The sequence below is a fragment of the Anabrus simplex genome, chromosome 3, assembly GCF_040414725.1.
Source record: "Anabrus simplex isolate iqAnaSimp1 chromosome 3, ASM4041472v1, whole genome shotgun sequence".
NCBI lineage: Eukaryota > Metazoa > Arthropoda > Insecta > Orthoptera > Tettigoniidae > Anabrus > Anabrus simplex.
In genome coordinates, this window is record NC_090267.1 from 250,394,964 (window position 1) to 250,418,637 (window position 23,674).

Consider the following 23,674-nt stretch of genomic DNA (forward strand, 5'->3'; position numbering starts at 1 on the left):
TGTTAAAAATGTAAGACATGATGTTACGGACTCTTAGGGAGTGTACGAAACAATTTTCCATTTCGCATTTTCAAGGGTATTAGAAATGCTTATGTAAAGGGAAATACAGATCAGCCAAGTGTAAGTATTAAACAATATAATTGAAACTGGCATGATAGCTTGCCGTGTTCAAAAATGTTTAGATTTTTGTAAATATTTGAGTATCTTTTGTAAAACTAATGACTAAGGATAAGATTAAGGACATATATTTATTATGTTCGTAGTGTTTCAAACATTTCAGACTTAAAATTCAACATTTAAACATACTCTTTTATATTCCTAGTGCGGTATACCTCGTTTGATTTGACAGTTATATTTATTAGATACTTCTTCTTTTACTTTTGTGAATTTAAAGCATATTTTCACATATTTAAAGTGTCAATTTAATATGAGGCTGTGTTTCTATTTCTCATTTTCGAATAACAATTTAGTAAATAAATCGACGCATTTTGAAACATGCGCAAAATTATCGGCAATAACGAAGAATTTATCTGTATTCATCTGTATTTTAAAGGTATAATTCCTAATTAATTATATTTACCTCATCATATATGCCTACATTCAGGGTACTTGAAATTAAATTATGTAAATTGTAATAGGGCATAATGCCCAAAACCAAAAACAAAATCTACAAAAATATAAGTTTAATCGTAAGAAACTTCCGCGCCAGCTCGTGCAGCGTATATTTAAAGCTCGAATTTGGAGCCCTTAAGCCATTAATGAGGTACATTTATTGATAACTGATTTCTGTTGTTTATTTATCGTACATAATGTGAACATTAATATTTTGATTTGATTTTTTTATTGTGTTTCACCCGCCGCAGGTCACAACCGTAAACACGTGTAGGAAATGCTGCTTTGAATTTCTCCTTTCTGATGTCCCATTTATCTAGTCCACATCCCTAGATATGTCACACAATGCACTCCTCTTTACCGCTTGCCAACTGCAAATGCCGATACTGTGCGGTCCTCGATTGTTTGTTCGTGTCTTCACTCCGTTCACTAGTACGTAAAGGTTTGTGTCGGGTTCCATAGCTAAATGTCCAGGGAGTCCCGAGTCCATATCCAGGCCGGATAAGGGATTTTGACATTTATTTGTTAATTCCAATAGCTCGGGTGCTGTGTGTGTGTGCGTGTGTGTGTGTACCGTCGTCAGCTTTGAAATTCATCTTATGTAGGGTCTCATCTTCATACACGCGCAAGTGTTCTAAACGGCATCAACGTGAAATACCTGCTCCAGATCTCTCCGGAGGCCACACGCCATCATTATAGTAAAGGTTGTGATCACTTCTGCATACCTCATACATTTTCCTTCGGAATTTCGAATGCTAATATTAACACTCTTCCCCGCTAACGTTGTGTTTTGAATGCAGTGTTACTACGTCACAAGACATAAGAGTTATGAAGCAGTGTGAGTAACCAAATGGTTAAGAAAAAATAGACGACTGTTCCTCTCTTGCATTAATGGATGTATTTTGCTCATAAATTGTTTCGTAACTTATTTTCACGTACCCCTTGTAGTACCTTCCTCATTTACACCAGTCCACACTATATGCAGTTTCCTGATTCAAAAGAGTACATATTATCAAGTAAACATCCAATTGAAAAAAATAGAACTTAATCAAGCGATTACAATGAGGAAAAAGATTCTGAAATAACAGAGCATGTGGAAATGATAGGATGGAGTGGGGGCGTCTTTAATTTCACTGAGGTCAGTGCACAAGTAAACTGACTGAACCACTGGACTAAACCATTGCGCCCCTATGTAATACGGTAATAACACATCCAGAATATATAAAAGGGAATTGAAACGTTTAAAACTGCTACACAAAACACTATGTTTTAATAATTAAAATTCATTCTTACAAGGACACCAGCTAAAATCACCCTGACAGAGTTTTGTTTTCGCTAGTTTATCAAACGAACATTCAAAATTTGACTTGTTGTAGGTGGAAGCTAAGTAATGGGTATAATTTTGTTCGAGTTGTGAAATTCTGTGTAAATTATAACCAAGTATTTTTTTATGTATCATATTCTAGTCTCGTTTGGAGTTCTGTTCGGTTGTACGGCACTGATGGCTTCACAGTCATCCCTCAGTTCTAAATGTCCGCTTACATCATCCTTCGGAGTTATATAGGATTTAGGCCTGCCATTGCTGGCTACCACCATGACGTGTGAAGTGTTTTCACCTATCAAGGTGCATACCCCTTGCGGCTCTTCCTCATCTACCTCCTTGGTTGTTCCTAGAGGCTGCCTCCTGGCGCTTTTCCTGCTGGCCCTTGGTTGGTAGACAGAGTTGCTGTAGCCTAGCGATATGTCCTGAACACTATAGGCATCGCGGGCTCCAGCCCTGGGGGACTCCTTACAGAAAAGAGTCTTCAGGAAGGCCTCACGGTACTTTGCGGACATCACATTGTAGAGGATGGGGTTCACGGTGGAGGACAGGTAATAAAAACAACCAGTGATGTAGAAAAGCCACTCGTTGATCTCTCGGTAGTTGGGAGATTCTCTGCCATAGATGTACAGTAGCCTCTGAAGATGGAAGGGTGCCCAGCAGAGGAAGAAGGCCATCACCACAGCAGCTGGAACAAAAACATAAGCACGGTCAATGATTCTCTTTACGTCCGTCTGTAACAGCACAGTAACGTGTAAATTTATCCCAACGCAGAAGCTTTCTCAAATCTGAGCACGGAATCTGTGAAATATAATTGGGCATGACATCACAGGGAGAGAGTGAAGCCTGACAGTGCATTCTGCCTTTACTTTATCCCAGATAGACTCACCAAGCAAGCGAGTTAAGATCGTTTTGAACATACCACTTCGAACATAACGGAGATCTGCTCAACACATATCAAAACCATGGTGTACTTCTCTTTAGACTATTTTCAGAATGAGACATGATTATTTTCCCATTTTGATATTATCTCTTCCAAGACCAACAACCACATGTGTAGGATCAACGTGGTGCTCACTCTTCCAATCTACTCCTTTCGTGCTGACAATTCATTTGACCATCCATCTGTGAAGCTGCTTTCACAGAAGGCATGTTTTCTCACTGCCAGTTCACAGATTCTGTGCTTGGACCATATGACTAATTATTAATTGTTCCCGATGTCAACTGCATTACGTTGTTGGTGTATGGTAGCATTATCGTTAACATTACTGGACATAATTAGATATTCTTCATGACACTGTCATTATGTGTATGTTTCAGAGTAAGGTTGTTTACGTCTTCAGAATTGTGACGTAGAACTGTTCTACAATTTAGTCAATGGGTACATTGAACAATTGTGAAATTAGCTTATTTAGAAGTTAGTGATCAGAACATTCCGTTGGTGTATAAGAAGCAACAACAGAAAAACACTGGCCTATTTCAGAATGCATTTAAACATTCACAAAGAGTGACGTTTTGGAGAAAGTTTGCCTACAAGGGACCACGGCCTTTAGTCCCTGTTGAGAGAATAATGAACAGTGGCCAGTGCATGGAGATTCTTCGAAGAAGAATAGCGCAAGAGTTGCAAAATCTCTGTCCAGATGGCGATGGCGAATTTCAAGAAGATATTGCTACATATGCAAAAACCTGCACAAATTATTTGGTGGCAATAATAAAGACTACATAATTACGGTATTTTGTTTCGTAAATTAAAGGAAAGTTAGAGCGTACAAATACAAGTATGGTGAACATAGGAACCATAGGTCCGCGGTGATTAGTTTCGGCGCTATACGCCCTTAAAAGTTTCAGATCGGCTGCCACCCTCCCACCTGCTCGAGCGTAAACGTGTCACTCTGTTTACTTTTTGTTTACGTTTTATTTGCAGACAATTAAAAGTGACGAACGTATGGTTCCATAGAGCAGATGTTGGAAATGTCTCCCTCCAACTTGGTAAAAACAGTATGGCTCGTTTACGCACGAGCATCTGGGATGTAAGCAACCGAAACTAATTTGACCAGTATAGGCGACCTATGATGAATGCGAATGCAGAATAAAGCACAAAAAGTCATCCTTTGACCATAGGAATTAACTAATGACAGTTAAAATCTTCGATCCAGCCGGGATTTGAACCAGAAACCTCTTTATGCCAAAGGCCAAAACGTTAGCCATTTAGCCATGGAGCTGGGCATATTTTCTATGTTCATGATACTTGTATTTGTACCCACTAAGACTCCTGTATACAAGTGTCCGCCTCTGTGGTGTAGTGATTAGTGTGATTAGCTGCCACCCCCGGAGGCCCGGGTTCGATTCCAGGCTCTGCCATGATATTTGAAAAGTGGTACGAGGGCTGGAACGGGGTCCACTTAGCCTCGGGAGGTCAACTGAGTAGAGGTGGGTTCGATTCCGTGGTTTTCCGTGGTTTCCCCACTTCTCCTCCAGGCAAATGCTGGGATGGTACCTAACTTACGGCCACGGCCGCTTCCTTCCCTCTTCCTTGTCTATCCCTTCCAATCTTCCCATCCCCCCACGAGGCCTATGTTCAGCATAGCAGATGAGGCCACCTGGCGAGGTACTGGTCATCCTCCCGAGTTTAATCCCCCGACCGAGACTCTGAAGCTTCAGGACACTGCCCTTGAGGCGGTATAGGTGGGATCCCTCGCTGAATCCGAAAGAAAAACCGACCCTGGAGGGTAAACAGATAAAGAAGAAGTATACAAGTAGCATGCATTTCACTGGATATCAACCGACCAAAATTTTCCGGATCGTTTGTCAGGAGAGACGGGAACTGGAAAGTTCAACAAAAGTGAATATGACGTGTTACGTTATCAATATGAGGTTTCACCATGAATAAATAAAGAAAAAATATTTATGCTAAATTGATAGAATCCACGTAGAACGTGTTAGTGGTGTTCTAAGAAACTAATGGACATCACAAAAATATTAAAGCATGATTTGTCAATTGATTTTCTATAGTTTTGACGTGACACCAACTCATTCCATGAAAGTTGGAGTTATGATGAAATCATCCTGTTTATCGCAGACTTCTCCTGGAAACATATGAGTGATACATTCGGTATTTAGAAATCTATAGGTAATTAATGACATCAACTTAATGTCACAATGAAAATTTAGCACCATGATGCAAATCTCCCTGTGATCACTTCATGCTATAAGCGCTCGATTACGCACATTCACTACAATTCGCTGCGCCCTAGCAAGTGAACGCGTCAACCGATTTTGAAAGGTTTGGTCTTGTTTTGTTTGCAAAGAGACATACTAACAAATATAAGAGACACTATAACGTGTACAAATACAATTTGTGAGTAAGTGACTGTAAACGTTGGAAATTTGCAACAAAATATTTGAAAATTTGGCGATTTGTCAGTCAGAATATTAATTCCAACTCCTCACGCAGGGCACCATTAGAATGGTCTCTGAACCCGAGATAATTGCTCTACGGCCCTTAGAGGTAAAGTGAGAATTTTTTAAATATTTTATTTTGAATTTTGAATATTGAATTTTGACGTGACATGTATATCACTGAGTAAAGAAATGTACGTGCGACATAACGGTACCATTGTGTTAGACTTAGGACCATTAGGGCAAAGGCAACATGGTGTACGAAACTTAAGAATTATCAAGTGTTGTTTGTCCAACCCTTGTCCCGTTTCCCTATGGAGTCGGTTATGAGGTGAGATGAATCTGTCGTGGCGGGCTTTTATGACCGGATGCCCTTCCTGACGTCAACCTCATCAGAGGAGTTAATGAGATGAAATGAATGACGTGATATAGGATAGTAGGGACGGGGTGAAATCCGGTGCCGGCACATAGCCTACTCCTAACGAATAGCACCAAGGGGTCTGCTCAAGGCTTAACGTGCCCGTCCGACGGACGAATCACCATCAACAGCGTCATTTGCCCTCACTCCATATGAGCACTGTGGAGAGATTTGGAAATTAATCCAGGCTTTTGGCACGCAATCTAGTGATTATAAATTATATACCACCACCTCCCCTACCCTGCCAGCCAACATTCCGATGGTGAAAATTTTTTAGACCAACGGGATTCGAACCGGCTAACCTCGGTGTCAGACTGTTTAGACTTCAGCGCCTTAACGATCATGGCCACCAGGCGGGCTTAAGAATTTTCAAGTGTATTGGAAAATAATGTGTTTGAGCTACATAATTTGCCATCCATATTGTTAGGCGATCAGCCAGATAAGTTAGTTGGCAACAAATATTATCCATAATATTCGAGACGCAATCAGTTAACCGGATTTATTTATTTATTTATTTATTTATTTATTTATTTATTTATTTATTTATTTATTTATTTATTTATTTATTTGCTGAAAATTTGACCCCCGCGATGCCATTCGTCTCTTCTTGTTGTTATCATCGGCCGCCTGAAAATAAAACAGCTCTGAATTTGCCACCAAATGTGTACTTCATCTCGCCCAAAATCATACTTCCGCCGGGCAACGTTGTCACGAAAGCACAGCAGGACAGGCCCTCGCCTCTTCCCATCCGTATTTCGCTTATGACTTTTCTTACATGATCCTTTTTCTGTATCCCATTCGGGTTAATTTTTACGCTACCGTGCGTTTCTAACCCGAATAATTGCTTGTTATAATTACTTGTCTTTAACGTTCATCCAAATACCACCGCCGTCGTCTAGAGATTGGCATTGTACGAGGGTTAAGTTACAAAGTAAGTCACCCTATTTTAGTGCTCACAAACATAGCTCACTGTATATATATATTGCTATTTGTTTTACGTCGCACCGACACAGATATGTCTTATGACGACGATGGGACAGGAAAGGCCTGGGAAGTGGAAGGAAGCGCCCGTGACCTTAATTTAGGTAGGTACAGCCCCGGCATGTGCCTTGTGTGAAAATGGGAAACCACGGAAAACGATCTTCAAGGCTGCCGACAGTGGGGCTCGAACCCACTATCTCCCGATTCCTGGATACTGGCCGCACGCTCACTGTCGTTTGTCGCCCTAGAGCACAGAGGTACAAAAGTCGCTAAGACGGAACAGTGGCGATGGGAGAATTGTTAATGGCGTAGGTATTGAATGAGAGGTTATTGGAGGAGGTGCTCACAGTGGTCCGTTTTCAGTGTCCAGAAGTATGTAATAACAATATAATTATTGTTGTCCATTAAGAACTAGGACAGGTAGAAATTATTTGCCATGAACCATGTGACCTTGCCGCGGTGGGGAGGCTTGCATGTTCCAATGAAGCAGATGGCCGAGCCGCAGGTGGAACCATATCGGATGGGTATCTGTTGAGAGACCGAACTAAGGAATGGTCCATTGAAAGGGGGGCAGCAGCCTTTCGAAAGTTGCAAGGGCGGCAGTCTAAATGATTGACTGATATGGCCTTGTAACAATACTCAACATGGCTTAGTTGCGTTGATACTGCTACACGGCTGAAAGCAACGGGTAACTACAGCCGTAACTAACTCCCGAGGAGATGCAGCCCTCTCTGTATGAATGAGGTACTGATGATGGCTTCCTCCCGGGTAAAATATTCCGGAGGTAAACTAGTCTCCCGTTCGGATCTCCGGGTGGGGACTACACGAGAGGGGGCGATCATCAGGAAGATGGATACTGGCATTCGGCTAGTCGGAGCGTGGAATGTTAGAAGTTTGAATCGTTGTGGTAGAATAGAGAATCTGAAAAGGGAGATGGATAGACTAAAGTTAGATGTAGTTTGTGTAAGTGAAGTACGTTGGCAGGAAGAACAGGATTTTTGGTCAGGCGACTACGAATTATCAACACAAAATCAAGCAGGGGAAATGCAAGAGTTGGTTTAATAATGAATAAGAAAATAGGGCAGCGGGTAAGCTACTACGACCAGCATAGTGAAAGAATTATTGTCGTCAAGATAGACACCAAACCAGTGCCCACCACAATAGTGCAGGTCTATATGCCTACTAGCTCAGCGGATGATGAGGAAATCGAAAGAACATATGAAGAGATAGAAGATTTAATACAACATGTAAAAGGTGACGAGAATCTAATTGTGATGGGAGACTGGAATGCAGTGGTAAGCCAAGGAAGAGACGGTAATACAGTAGCAGAATTTGGACTGGGACAAAGGAACGAAAGAGGAAGTCGGCTGGTTGAATTCTGCACTGATCATAATTTAGTCCTTGCCAGTACTTGGTCCAAGCACCACAAACGACGGCTGTATACGTGGACGAGACCTGGAGCCACTGGAAGTTATCAAATAGACTCCATTATGATTAGACAGAGATTCAGAAACCAGGTGTTGGATTGCAAAACTTTCCCAGGAGCAGACGTGGACTTTGACCACAACTTGTTGGTCATGAAATGCCATCTGAAGTTGAAGAAATTGAAGAAAGGAAAGAATGCTAAAAGATGGGATCTAGACAAGTTGAAAGAAAAGAGCGTGAGGGACTATTTCAAGGAATATGTTGCAAAAGGACTCAATGAAAAGGCTGAAGGAAACACAATGGAGGAAGAGTGGATATTCATGAAAAATGAAGTTAGCAGGGCTGCTGAAGAAATGTTAGGAAGGAAGAAAATATCAACTAAGAATCAGTGGATAACTCAGGAGATACTAGATCTGATTGATGAACGACGAATACAAGAATGCTAGAAATGAAGAGGGCAGAAAAGAATACAGGCGATTGAAGAATGAAGTGGATAAAAAGTGCAAAGTAGCTAAGGAAGACTGGCTGAAGGAGATGTGCAAGGATGTCGAAGGTTGTATGGTCCTAGGAAAGGTAGATGCTGCATACAGGAAAATCAAGGAAACCTTTGGAGAAAGGAAATCTAGGTGTATGAATAATAAGAGCTCAGATGGAAATCCACTTATAGCGAAAGAAGACAAAGCAGAAATATGGCAGGAACATATCTAACAGTTGTATCAAGGTGAAGATGTAGATAATTTGATTCTGGAACAAGAAGAGGCTGTTGACTCTGATGAAATGGGAGACCCAATTTTGAGGTCATAGTTTGATAGAGCTGTGAGCGGCCTAAATATGAACAAGGCACCTGGAATTGATGACATTCCCTTTGAATTACTTACTGCCTTAAGAGAAACCAGCATGGCATGGTTATTCCATTTATTGTGTAAGATGTATGAGACAAGAGAAGTCCCATCCGATTTTCGTCAGAATGTTATTATACCTATTCCCAAGAAAGCCGGTGCTGACAGGTGTGAAAACTACCGCACCATTAGTTTAGTATCTCATGCCTGCAAAATTTTAACATGTATTATTTACAGAAGAATGGAGAAACAAGTTGAATCTGAGTTGGGAGAAGATCAATTTCAGAAGAAATGTAGGAACACGTGAAGCAATCCTGACTTTACGTCTGATCTTAGAGGATTGAATCAAGAAGGACAAGCCCACGTACATGGCATTCATAGATCTAGAAAAGGCATTCGATAATGTTGATTGGACCAAGCTATTTAAGATTCTGAAGGTGATTGGGATCAGATAACGAGAACGAAGAATTATCTACAATCTGTATAAAAATCAGTCTGCAGTAATAAGAATGGAGGGCTTTGAAAAAGAAGCAGCAATCCAGAAAGGAGTGAGGCAAGGCTGCAGTGTGTCCCCTCTCCTTTTCAATGTTTACATAGAACAGGCAATAAAGGAAATCAAAGAGGAATTTGGAAAGGGAATCACAATCCAAGGAGAGGAAATCAAAATCTTGAGATTTTCCGATGATATTGTTATTTTATCTGAGACTGCAGAAGATCTCGAGAAGCTGCTGAATGGTATGGACGAAGTCTTGGGTAATGAGTACAAGATGAAAATAAATAAGTCCAAAACAAAGGTAATTGAGTGCAGTCTAACGAAGAAAGATGATGCAGAAAATATTAAATTAGAAAATGAAGTCTTAAAGGAAGTAGATGAATGAATATTGTTACTTGGGTAGTAAAATAACTAACGATGGCAGAAGTAAGGAGGACATAACATGCAGGTTAGCACAAGCAAGGAAGAGCTTTCTTAAGAAAAGAAATTTGCTCACTTCAAACATTGATATCGGAATCAGGAAGATTTTTGAAGACTTTCGTGTGGAGCGTCGGATTGTATGGTAGTGAAACATGGACGATAACTAGCTCAGAAAGAAAGAAAATATAAGCTTTTGAAATTTTGTGTTATAGAAGATTGCTGAAGGTGAGACGGATAGATAGAATCACAAATCACAATACTGAATCGAATTGGTGAGAGGAGATCGATTTGGCTAAATTTGACGAGAAGAAGAGATAGAATGATAGGACACATCTTAAGACACCCAGGACTTGTTCAGTTGGTTTTTGAAGGAAGTGTAGGTGGTAAGAACGGTAGGGTTAGACCAAGGTATGAATATGACAGGCAGATTAGAGCAGATGTAGGACGCAGTAGTTACGTAGAAATGAAAAGTTTAGCACATGATAGTGTGGCATGGAGAGCTGCATCAAACCAGTCTATGGACTGATGATTTAAACAACAACAACAACAACAACCAACGTTAAGTTGAAGAACGCACTTTTCTTGGTTACAGAGTATCTGCCCAAGATTATCATCAATTCGACGACAGGATCACAGATCTCCTAGCTTGCCCACCACCCCGGAATATCACACAGCTTTGTCACTTCCTAGGTATGCTGAATTTGTACACACTGATCCTTTTAAACATCGATGAAGTTCATGTCCCCCTTCCATGAAGTTACCGAACATTTTCAACATCAACTTAAAGCTCGGCACATTATCATTTTCACAGAACACAGCCCTTTCACCTTTGCTTTCTCCACCTCAGTTTAACTATATGGATGTTATAGCCCAGTTTACCACAGGCACATCGCACTGACAAGTCAATACTGTGATAGATACGTCTTTAAGTATAAGTGCAGTTACCTCTCCAATAGACTATCCCAAGAAACAGACTCCGAGTTACCACCGCTTCTCACTGGGTGTAATGAATGCTCTTCACTTCTAGAAAGTACTTGTCCCGAAAACGGTGCCGAAGTCTCCCCAGGATGCACTCGTCCCTATACTCCTGCAAATATTTGACTTCAACTATTTGTATCCCTCGATGAACTCATTCAGGCTGGAGCTAACACAGTACTTCGGTTAAATCTCTACCCCTACTATTTGTATGGCCTTCAGTAAGGAAAGACGGACACGCTTGAGCACGATCCTGCATCTCGTGCTAATGATCTAAAGCCCCCAGACACATCTGTGGCCCACTCGGACAATTCACTCTTCCAAAAGCTTGGTTTCTTTACATTCACGTATACGTCGTAGGCCCTCTACCATTTTCTGACGGATATCGATATTGTCTAACGGCAGATGACCAGAGACATTTCCAGTTGTAGACATGACCGCCGAAACCACTGCCAAGACTCTGTTCTCGGGGCTAATCTCTCACTTCATATATCAAATTGCGTACTTTCAACAGCATGTGTGACACTCGCCTGTGCTGTTCGATATCACATTATTCGCAGACAGTTAGTTTGGTGGAACGTTTCCATCGCACCTTGAAAGCAGCCATCATGCCCGGAAGCCTTACCCCCAGGCTCTCTTAGGCATATGGACCGTTTTAGGCTCTACTCCCAGTCGTCGGTTGGTGACTTTCTGTATGGAACACTTCTACGCATACCAGACATCTTTCTTGCACCTACATCTACTTCTTACACAGTCACAACATATCGCCTTCTTCAGCGGCTACAGGAACAGATGACACACAAGAAGTTTACTCGTTCCCCTTTTATGAACGGAGACCTCGCACATACCACCTAAGTACTTTTGTGGCCCGGATGTTGTTCACTGCACTCTCGAACCTCCTTACAGTTGACCTCAAAACGTGATCGTTCTGGAGAGACTTCCACACTGCACACGCATACAGATGAGTATTATACTTGACCATAGCGAGAGGGGCTGGGAGTCAGAAATATTCTACCTTCTTCTTGAGGATGGTTCACAATATATCTATATTTTAGACTTCAAAAATTATTTAATGACCTTTGAAGGACGAGTATGTACAACAAGCAATGACATCGCACCTTATTTTATTCAGCATCAATTGGACCTTCAACTCAACATCTTTCAACAACAAATGTGCGTCGTCACCACAAATCTGGTCAACCGATATTAGTTTAAAGAATTTTAATACATACATATTCAAAATGCTCACTGTGCGTTTAATTTAATTAGTTTTAACAGTTTACAGTGTTTAACGTGACGCATCCTCAGCTGAAGATGGTCTAATTGGGCCGAAACGTGTCCTGTAAAATGTACGTGTAACTGTTTAACACAAATTAAAGATATCTGAAGGCCGACTTTCTCCGCAGTTTCTTTCACAAGTTCAATCTGATTTTTGGCTGTTGAAATGTCTCGGTTTAGTATTGATCAGTCATCCACAAATGTTAAGCAATCTATCTTTAGTTTTCCTCTGCCTAAAAGGATTGGTTTTGATGAATTTACTGTTTGCGTCATTCTTGTATCACTTTTTCCAGGACACAATTTAAGAGTAATGGCGAGAGTCCATCTTCTTGTCTTACTCCCATTTTAATTCAAATGTTTTTTAGGTTTTCCCCATTAATTTAACCTTGGACTTCGTGTCTGTCAGTGTCTGTTTTATGATTGAAAGTGTTTTCATGTCTAAACTTTGTTCTTTCGCTATTTGAAAGAGTGATTTGCGATCCATGGAATCATAGGACTTTTTGAAATCAACAAATATGCAGACTAAAGTTTTGCTACAAATACTCTGATGTCTTAGGAATAGCTATAGGTTCAAGATTTGCTCTGTACACGATACACCTGGTCTTAATCCTGCCTTATAATCTCCGATTTGTGGCTCTATTTGTTGTTGTACTCTATCAAAAAGACATTGGGGTAGAATTGTGTATGCAACCGATACTAGTGGTTGTTTACATCTGTTCTGTATCCCTTCTTGTGTAGCGCGTGAATTAATGCATTTTTCCAGTCTTCTGGTATTTGTTCTGTTTTCCAAATATCTTGCATGATTTTTGTAATTCCTTTTATGGTGTTTGGGCCTGCTGATTTGAGCAATTCTGCTATGATTCCATCCTTACCCGACGCTTTGTTGTTTTTAGGCCTTTTAATCTGTCTTGTGATTTCTTCTTCACTGGTGGCAGTGAATTTGGATTAGTATTTTCAAGTACTTGTGGAAAAAATCTTTGTGTTGGTTCTGGGCAGTTCAGTAATTCTTTAAAATTATCTGGTGACTTCCTCACAGTTTCCTTGGTTGTTTAGTGCCAATTGTCTATTTTATTTCTTGAAGCAGAGACTTTGTTGTTGATATCCTGCAAGCTTAGTTTTGAAGTTATTGTAGAATTTTCTTGTGTTGTTTCTCTCAAAGTCTTTCACGATTTCAAGTAGTTAATTCTTTTCAACTTTCCTTTTGGTCTGTATTAACAATTAAACTGTCACTTTCCTAACTGCCAGGAATGTTTTGCAGTTATTCTCCGTCTTTTTGCTGTTCCAGTTGTTGTACGCCTTCTGTCGAGATTTGATTGCTTGTTCACATTCCTCATTCCACCAAGAGTGTCTCTTCCTTTTCTGCAGAGGAATTAGTGTTTGTGCTATTGTAATCAGTTTGATTTTGAGTTTTTGCCACTTTTTTGCCTCCTTTCTCTCTAATTCTGGGGGTTAAATTTTGGGATTATTGGTTTCTTCTGTGTGAACCTCTGAGGTTTCAACTGTAGTTTCATTCTTGTAAGGTAATGATCTGAGTCTATATTTGCACCCCTTCTGACTTGAACATTCATAATGTCTCTGTGGTTTGGATAAGAGATTGCTACATGGTCAATTTGCAATTCACCGATGAGTGTGTTCGGTGATCTCCATGTAATTTGTTTTGATGCTTTCTTTTTGAAGTGTGTTGACTAATTTTAAGGTTGAATATTCTGCAGAGTTCGACTAATCTTTGTCCATTTTGGTAGGTCCATTTATGTGCTGGGAATTTTCCTATTGTTTTTCCGTGTTTACTTTGCCGAATTGTGCGTTGGAGGATTTATGGATATTATTTCTGGAGTTTCCCAAGATTTGTCTATCTTTTTGCGGTCTGTTTTATTGTTCTCATTGATTGGCATGTGTGCATTTATTAGTGTGTATGTTTTATTTGCACATTTTACGGTGATTGTCATTAGTCTATCGTTTACAGGCTTCACATTTGTTATTGAGTTCAGTATATTTTCCTTGATTGCGAAAGCGACTCCTAAAAGTGGCGTACCGAGCTCGATAGCTGCAGTCGCTTAAGTGCGGCCAGTATCCAGTAATCGGGAGATAGTGGGTTCGAGCCCCACTGTCGGCAGCCCTGAAGATGGTTTTCCGTGGTTTCCCATTTTCACACCAGGCAAATGCCGGGGCTGTACCTTAATTAAGGCCACGGCCGCTTCCTTCCACTTCCTAGGCCTTTCCTATCCCATCGTCGCCAAAGACCTATCTGTGTCGGTGCGACGTAAAACAAATAGCAAAAAAAAAAGTGGCGTGTTTTTGAGAATTCATGTTTCTGTTTTACTTTTGAAGAGTATGTAGTTTCCAAAATCCGTTGTGTTTTAGTCAGTCAGTCTTGTTTCTTGTATTGGCAGTATCTGTATTTCTTGTTTGTGTAAGGTTTGCTCTAGTTCATACCATTTTCCTGCCCGTATGAGAGTACTTATGTTTAGGGTTCCGGAAAAGGTCTTACTGTTTGGGCGAAATTTGCCAGAGGTCTCCAACTCCCTCTGTTTGCGTGATTTCTAACACGCCTCATAATAATTGATTATTACAAGTTATAACCTAGATCCATTTCTTAGGACTGGAGTGATGAGTTCCAGAACATGTATTTCCAGCCGCACCTCTGGTGATCAGACGCTGACCACTTTGTCTCTTGCTGTAAGTCAGACGCAAAGTGGATTTGAGTTGGCTCTTCCGTCCTCTCTGCCATTGGGATATGTCCTCTTCTGCCTTCAAGGCCGTTGACCATTTTCTCTTTACCTCAGTTGATCCGCGGGTGCTAATTTGGCTATGCCTTATTCACACCTGTCCTGCATATCTACAGGAACTTTCCCTATCAGCCATTGGGACGCGCCGTGTCGGGGTTGAGGGACTCCACCTCAGTGTCTCACAGAGGGTTATGCTCAGCTCTTACTCAATTCAGAGCCAAACTCCCACGCATGTGGAACGTAAAATAACTCCTTCGGGACTAAATTGTGCCACCTCAGCGTCTCCTAAACCCGAAAAAGTAGTTAGTGGGATGTAAAGCCAATTACTAGCATTCATCTTCTCCTTATTATTATTATTATTGTTATTATTATTATTAATAATAAATCGTTAAGGCAGCAAGCCTTTGTAGTTTGACACTGGGGTTACTTGTTTCTATTCACGTTGGTGGAAAAGTATTCACCATCAGAATGTTGGCTGGCAGGATAGGCGACGTGGTATTGCCAGTCTGAGTATCTCCGACGGTTGAGACGCTGGCCTTCTGAACCCAACTTCGCAGGTTCGATCCTTGCCCTATCGGGTGGTATTTGAAGATGCTCAAATATGTCACCCTCGTGTCGGTAGATTTACTGGCACGTAAAAGAATTCCTGCGGGACTAAATTTCGGTACCTAGGAGTCTCCGAAAACCGTAAAAGTAGTTAGTGGGACGTAAAGCCAAGAACATTATTATTACAGGTGGTATACAATTTATAATCACTAGATTTTCTGACAAAATCTTGAGGCAATTACAAACCCCTCTGCAGTTTTGACATAGAGTAAGGGCATATGACGCTGTTGATGGGGGTTCATCCATGGGATGTGCACGTTAAGCCCTGAGCAGACTTCTTGGTGATATTTAGCAGGAATCGGCTATGTACCGACACCGCGTTTCACCCTCTTCCTATCTCATTCTCACACCCAGAAAGGCAAGTCACCCATGGGCGTTGATTACAAAGACCTGCACCAGGTCTCTACGGAGGGCACACGCAATCATCTTAAATCAATAAGAATAATCAAAATCGTCAGCTAAAATTCGAAGTCTTCTTTACGTTTGTACAAGCCATATTCTTTTGACTGGGGTTTATTCTGAATCCGGCAGAATAGCAAATAGTAGAATAGCAGTAATGGATGAGTTTCATTTTGCTATTTCTGGTGAGGCTGTCACAGGATATTATACTCTTCGTACTGTCGTTCATTAAATGTTCACTGGTCTGTTGGAGCTCTCCGACGAGTTAATACAAAAATATGAGCGTACTCTAACAGAGGAGTCGTCTGGTCGGTGAATTAAGATTAATGGTTGGTTGTTAAAACATTGGAGTATGGTACATCCTTTATTTCTCTAGATTACTAGAAATGGTCACGCATTTTGAAGAACAAAGTATTTATTCCTATCTCGTGAGTATTCATAGAGGATGAAATATATATAGCATACTATCACGAAAGACTCGTCTTCTTGCTGAAGTATATGTGCTACTGAAACACCCTCCAAATGGAGAGTATTTATTTGTATTTATCTACACTAATACTAATCTATACAAATATATAAAGAGGTAAAGTTTGTTTTATGTAATGGCTAATCTCAGGAACTACTGGACCGATTCTAAAAATTATGTCACTAATAGAAAGATTGAGTCGGAGCGTGGAATGTTAGAAGTTTGAATCGTTGTGATAGAATAGAGAATCTGAAAAGGGAGATGGATAGACTAAAGTTATATGTAGTTGGTATTAGTGAAGTACATTGGCAGGAAGAAAAGGATTTTTGGTCAGGCGACTACCGAATAATCAACACAAAATCAAACAGGGGGAATGCAGGAGTTGGTTTAATAATGAATAAGAAAATAGGGCAGCGGGTAAGCTACTACAACCAGGATAGTGAAAGAATTATTGTCGGCAAGATAGACACCAAACCCATGCCCACCACAATAGTGCAGGTCTATATGCCTACTAGCTCAGCGGATGATGAGGAACTCGAAAGAATATATGAAGAGATAAAAGATTTAATACAATGTGTCAAAGGTGACGAGAGACTAATTGTGATGGGAGACTGGAATGCAGTGGTAGGCCAAGGAAGAGAAGGTAATACCGTAGCAGAATTCGGATTGGGACAAAGGAATGAAAGAGGAAGTCGGCTAGTTGAATTCTGCACTGATCATAATTTAGTCCTTGACAATACTTGGTTCAAACACCACAAACGACGGCTATATACGTGGACGAGACCTGGAGACACTGGAAGGTATCAAATATACTTCATTATGAAGATTCAGAAACCAGGTGTTGGATTGCAAAACTTTCCCAGGAGCAGACGAGGACTCTGACCACAACTTGTTGGTCATGAAATGCCATCTGAAGCTTAAGAAATTGAAGAAAGGAAAGAATGCAAAAAAGATGGGATCTAGGCAAGTTGAAAGAAAAGAGAGTGAGGGATTGTTTCAAGGAACATGTTGCAAAGGGACTAAATGAAAAGGCTGAAGGAAACACAAGGAAGAGTGGATATTCATGAAAATTGAAGTTAGCAGGGCTGCTGAAGAAATGTTAGGAAGGAAGAAATCAACTAAGAATCAGTGGATAACTCAGGAGATACTAGATCTGATTGATGAACGACGAAAATACAAGAATTCTAGCAATGAAGAGGCCAGAAAAGAATACAGGCGATTAAAGAATGAAGTGGATAGAAAGTGCAAGGTAGCTAAGGAAGACTGGCTGAAGGAGAAGTGCAAGGATGTCGAAGGTTGTATGGTTCTAGGAAAGGTAGATGCTGCATACAGGAAAATCAAGGAAATCTAGGTGTATGAATATTAAGAGCTCAGATGGAAAGCCACTTCTAGGGAAAGAAGACAAAGCAGAAAGATGGCAGGAATATATCGAACAGTTGTATCAAGGTAAAGATGTCGATAATTTGGTTCTGGAACAAGAAGAGGCTGTTGATGCTGATGAAATGGGAGAACCAATTTTGAGGTCGGAGTTTGACAGAGCTCTGAGCGACCTAAATAGGAACAAGACACCTGGAATTGATGACATTCCCCTTGAATTACTGACTGCCTTAGGAGAAACCAGCATGGCAAGGTTATTCCATTTTGTGTGTAAGATGTATGAGACAGGAGAAGTACCATCCGATTTTCGTCAGAATGTTGTTATACTTATTCCCAAGAAAGCCGGTGCTGACAGGTGTGAAAACTACCGCACCATTAGTTTAGTATCTCATGCCTGCAAAATTTTAACGCATAATATTTACAGAAGAATGGAAAAACAAGTTGAAGCTGAGTTGGGAGGAGATCAATTTGGCTTCAGAAGAAATGTAGGAACATGTGAAGCAACCCTGACTTTACGTCTGATCTTAGAGGATCGAATCCAGAGAGACAAGCCCACGTACATTGCATTCGTAGATCTAGAAAAGGCATTCAATAATGTTGATTGGACCAAGCTATTTAAGATTCTGAAGGTGATTGGGATCAGATACCGAGAACGAAGAATTATCTACAATCTGTATAAAAATCAGTCTGCAGTAATAAGAATCGAGGGCTTTGAAAAAGAAGTGGCAATGCAGAAAGGAGTGAGGCAAGGCTGCATCTTGTCTCCCCCCCTCCTTTTCAATGTTTACGTAGAGCAAGCAGTAAAGGAAGTCAAAGAGGAATTTGGAAAGGGAATCACAATCCAAGGAGAGGAAATCAAAATCTTGAGATTTTCCGATGATATTGTTATTTTATCTGAGACTGTAGAAGATCTTGAGAAGCTGCTGAATGGTATGGACAAAGTCTTGGGTAAGGAGTACAAGATGAAAATAAATAAGTCCAAAACAAAAGTAATGGAGTGCAGTCAAACGAAGGTAGGTGGTGCAGGAAATATTAAATTAGAAAATGAAGTCCTAAAGGAAGTAAATGAATATTGTTACTTAGGTAGTAAAATAACTAACGATGGCAGAAGTCAGGAGGACATAAAATGCAGATTAGCACAAGCAAGGAAGAGCTTTCTTAAGAAAAGAAATTTGCTCTCTTCAAACATTGATATAGGAATTAGAAAGATGTTTTTGAAGACTTTCGTGTGGAGCGTGGCATTGTATGGAAGTGAAACATGGACGATAACTAGCTAAGAAAGAAAGAGAATAGAAGCTTTTGAAATATGGCGTTACAGAAGAATGCTGAAGGTGAGATGGATTGATCGGATCACGAATGAAGGACGAGACAAAGCTCAATTTAAGCCCCTTGACGAAAAGAACAAAACTCGGTAGTCCGTACGGGCCCGGAAATCATGTCGAATTGGCGAGAGGAGATCGATTTGGCGAAATTTGACAAGAAAAAGAGATAGAATGATAGGACACATCTTAAGACACCCAGGGCTTGTTCAGTTGGTTTTTGAAGGAAGTGTAGGTGGTAAGAACGGTAGGGGTAGACCAAGGTATATTACAAGCAGATTAGAGCAGATGTAGGATGCAATAGTTACGTAGAAATGAAAAGGTTAGCACAGATTAGGGTGGCATGGAGAGCTGCATGAAACAAGTCTATGGACTGATGACTCAAGCAACGACAACAAGTATAGAAAGATACATTAGCCCTGAGTGCTATAGGCTATATTTTATTTTCAAAACAATTCGAGGTGGGGGCGACGTGGCGAGATATTAAAATAATAGGCTAATATAGGCGAAATATCGAATATGTCGTACAAGGACGATACAAAGCTTAATTTAAGCCCCTTGACGAAAAGAACAAAACTCGGTAGTCCGTACGGGCCCGGAAATCATGTTTTAAGGCCCTAAAACCAACCGTTGTGGAGATATTGACACCTCACTACTCCTGCTCTAGGAATCGGATAAAGAAATGAACTCCCGTATCCATGGCAACATCAGCTCCAGTATTCTTACAGCAGCGAGATTATCTATATATATAAAAGCAAGTCGGGCTGGAGCGATGTATATATAAATATTTAAAAATGAAAAAAGACGTGAATTAATGAGGCACTTCCAGAAATCTCAGAAATTTGAAACTTGGTACGAGGGAAACTGATGTCCCCAAGATCCCTAGAAAAATCGGAAATTCTCAAAATTCCCTGAAGGGGGCACGCTGGGGGGGCTCAAATTTTGGGCTCAGCATAAGAACACAGTCGTATAGTATATAAAAAACGATAACCTATAGGTTTCGTGGGCTTAAAAATTTTCGGGAATTTCCTCATTTTTATCCCCTATCACCCCAAGTCAAGATGGCGGCACAACCTGCCAGACGAGGTAGACAATTGAAATTTGGTGAAATTATAGCTTTTGGTCCCTAACAGACGGAAAAATTCCAAAATGTTCAAATTTTTCACTTTTTACCCCCAAAGATATCGAAATATGGAGGCAATTTTAATGACTGTGCAGACATTCCTTTTGAGCTATTTTTTGGCTAAACGGTAAGTCGTATCACAAAATGGATGGCACAATGTCGCTTCAATTCAGAGTGATCTACAACTTTGGTCCTGTGACATTTTGTCGTATCTCGCACCCTTATACGTTAAATTTGGCCGTATTTCTGGATTGTTCGTAAATTTGGTGATTTTTACAAGTATATTTCATTGTTTGACACACTTATAAGAATGATAGGATCATCGCGTTAGGTGCGTACATTGGCACGATTAAGGAACATATGTGTACCAAATTTCATGATTCTAGCTTATACATAAGTAGGCAAAATGTAATGTAAAATGTTACAAATGCACCCAAATTTCACCCTATTCACAATTTGAACTCAATTTACCCCCTTAATATGGGTGATACGAGGATATGGTTTTGAAACAAACATTTAGAGGGATAAGTGAGGCGTCTGATGGCGCAAACCGTTTCTTAATATCATAAACCGTTTAGGAGATATGAATCTCGAAGTGGAAGTCTGCACTTTTCAACGTGCTCATGCTTATCCGTCATCTATATATATAAAAGCAAGTCGGGCTGGAGCGATGTATATATAAATATTAAAAAAGGAAAAAAGACGTGAATTAATGAGGCACTTCCAGAAATCTCAGAAATTTGAAACTTCGTACGAGGGAAACTGATGACCCCAGGATCCCTAGAAAAATCGGAAATTCTCAAAATTCCCTGAAGGGGGCACGCTGGGGGGGCTCAAATTTTGGGCTCAGCATAAGAACACAGTCGTATAGTACATAAAAAACGATAACCTATAGGTTTCGTGGGCTTAAAAATTTTCGGGAATTTCCTCATTTTTATCCCCTATCCCCCCAAAACAAGATGGCGGCACAACCTGCCAGACGAGGTAGACAATTGAAATTTGGTGAAATTATAGCTTTTGGTCCCTAACAGACGGAAAAATTCCAAAATGTTCAAATTTTTCACTTAAGCAAGTCGGGCTGGAGCGATGTATATATAAATATTTAAAAATGAAAAAAGACGTGAATTAATGAGGCACTTCCAGAAATCTCAGAAATTTGAAACTTGGTACGAGGGAAACTGATGACCCCAGGATCCCTAGAAAAATCGGAAATTCTCAAAATTCCCTGAAGGGGGCACGCTGGGGGGGCTCAAATTTTGGGCTCAGCATAAGAACACAGTCGTATAGTATATAAAAAACGATAACCTATAGGTTTCGTGGGCTTAAAAATTTTCGGGAATTTCCTCATTTTTATCCCCTATCCCCCCAAAACAAGATGGCGGCACAACCTGCCAGACGAGGTAGACAATTGAAATTTGGTGAAATTATAGCTTTTGGTCCCTAACAGACGGAAAAATTCCAAAATGTTCAAATTTTTCACTTTTTACCCCCAAAGATATCGAAATATGGAGGCAATTTTAATGACTGTGCAGACATTCCTTTTGAGCTATTTTTTGGCTAAACGGTAAGTCGTATCACAAAATGGATGGCACAATGTCGCTTCAATTCAGAGTGATCTACAACTTTGGTCCTGTGACATTTTGTCGTATCTCGCTCCCTTATACGTTAAATTTGGCCGTATTTCTGGATTGTTCGTAAATTTGGTGATTTTTACAAGTATATTTCATTGTTTGACACACTTATAAGAATGATAGGATCATCGCGTTAGGTGCGCACATTGGCACGATTAAGGGACATATGTGTACCAAATTTCATGATTCTAGCTTATACATAAGTAGGCAAAATGTAATGTAAAATGTTAAAAATGCACCCAAATTTCACCCTATTCACAATTTGAACTCAATTTACCCCCTTAATATGGGTGATACGAGGATATGGTTTTGAAACAAACATTTAGAGGGATAAGTGAGGCGTCTGATGGCGCAAACCGTTTCTTAATATCATAAACCGTTTAGGAGATATGAATTTCGAAGTGGAAGTCTGCACTTTTCAACGTGCTCATGCTTATCCGTCATCTATATATATAAAAGCAAGTCGGGCTGGAGCGATGTATATATAAATATTTAAAAATGAAAAAAGACGTGAATTAATGAGGCACTTCCAGAAATCTCAGAAATTTGAAACTTGGTACGGAGGAAACTGATGCCCCCAGGATCCCTAGAAAAATCGGAAATTCTCTAAATTCCCTGAAGGGGGCACGCTGGGGGGGCTCAAATTTTGGGCTCAGCATAAGAACACAGTCGTATAGTTTATCCAAAACGATAACCTATAGGTTTCGTGGGCTTAAAAATTTTCGAGATTTTCCTCATTTTTATCCCATATCCCCCCAAATCAAAATGGCGGCACAACCTGCCAGACGAAGTAGACAATTGAAATTTGGTGAAATTATAGCTTTTGGTCCCTAACCGACGGGAAAATTCCAGGATGTTCAAATTTTACACTTTTTACCCCCCCAAAGATATTGGAATATGGAGGCAATTTTAATGACTGTGCAGACATTCCTTTTGAGCTATTTTTTGGCTAAACGGTAAGTCGTATCACAAAACGGATGGCATAACGTCACTTCAATTCGGAGTGATCTACAACTTTGGTCCTGTGACATTTTGTCGTATCTCTCTCCCTTATACGTTAAATTTGGCCTATTTCTGGATTTGTCGTAAATTTGGTGATTTTTACAAGTATATTTCATTGTTTGACACACTTATAAGAATGATAGGATCATCACGTTGTGTGCGCAATATCTCACGATTAGGGGACATATGTGTACCAAATTTCATGATTCTAGCTTATACATAAGTAGGCAAAAAGTAATGTAAAATTTTTAAAATTCACCCAAATTTCACCCTATTCAAAATTTGATCTCAATGTACCCCCTTAATATGGGAGATACGAGGAAATGGTTTAGAAACAAACATGTAGAGCGATAAATGAGGCGTCTGATGACGCAAACCGTTTCTTAATATCATAAACCGTTTAGGAGATATGAATCTCGAAGTGGAAGTCTGCACTTTTCAACGTGCTCATGCTTATCCGTCATCTATATATATAAAAGCAAGTCGGGCTGGAGCGATGTATATATAAATATTTAAAAATGAAAAAAGACGTGAATTAATGAGGCACTTCCAGAAATCTCAGAAATTTGAAACTTGGTACGAGGGAAACTAATGTCCCCAAGATCCCTAGAAAAATCGGAAATTCTCAAAATTCCCTGAAGGGGGCACGCTGGGGGGGGCTCAAATTTTGGGCTCAGCATAAGAACACAGTCGTATAGTATATAAAAAACGATAACCTATAGCTTTCGTGGGCTTAAAAATTTTCGGGAATTTCCTCATTTTTATCCCCTATCACCCCAAATCAAGATGGCGGCACAACCTGCCAGACGAGGTAGACAATTGAAATTTGGTGAAATTATAGCTTTTGGTCCCTAACAGACGGAA

At 40.2% G+C, this 23,674-nt stretch overlaps 1 protein-coding gene across 1 annotated transcript in view; it reads right to left on the reverse strand.

Moving 5' to 3' along the window:
• Positions 1 to 2,067: 2,067 nt before the first annotated feature.
• The window catches only part of LOC136866763 (neuropeptides capa receptor-like), a 490,048-nt gene continuing 468,441 nt past the window's right edge, over positions 2,068 to 23,674 (reverse strand). Inside the window, exon 5 of the mRNA XM_067143873.2 lies at positions 2,068 to 2,621. Within this exon, the coding sequence (XP_066999974.2) occupies positions 2,068 to 2,621 (554 nt within the window). The remainder of the gene's footprint in view (positions 2,622 to 23,674) is intronic.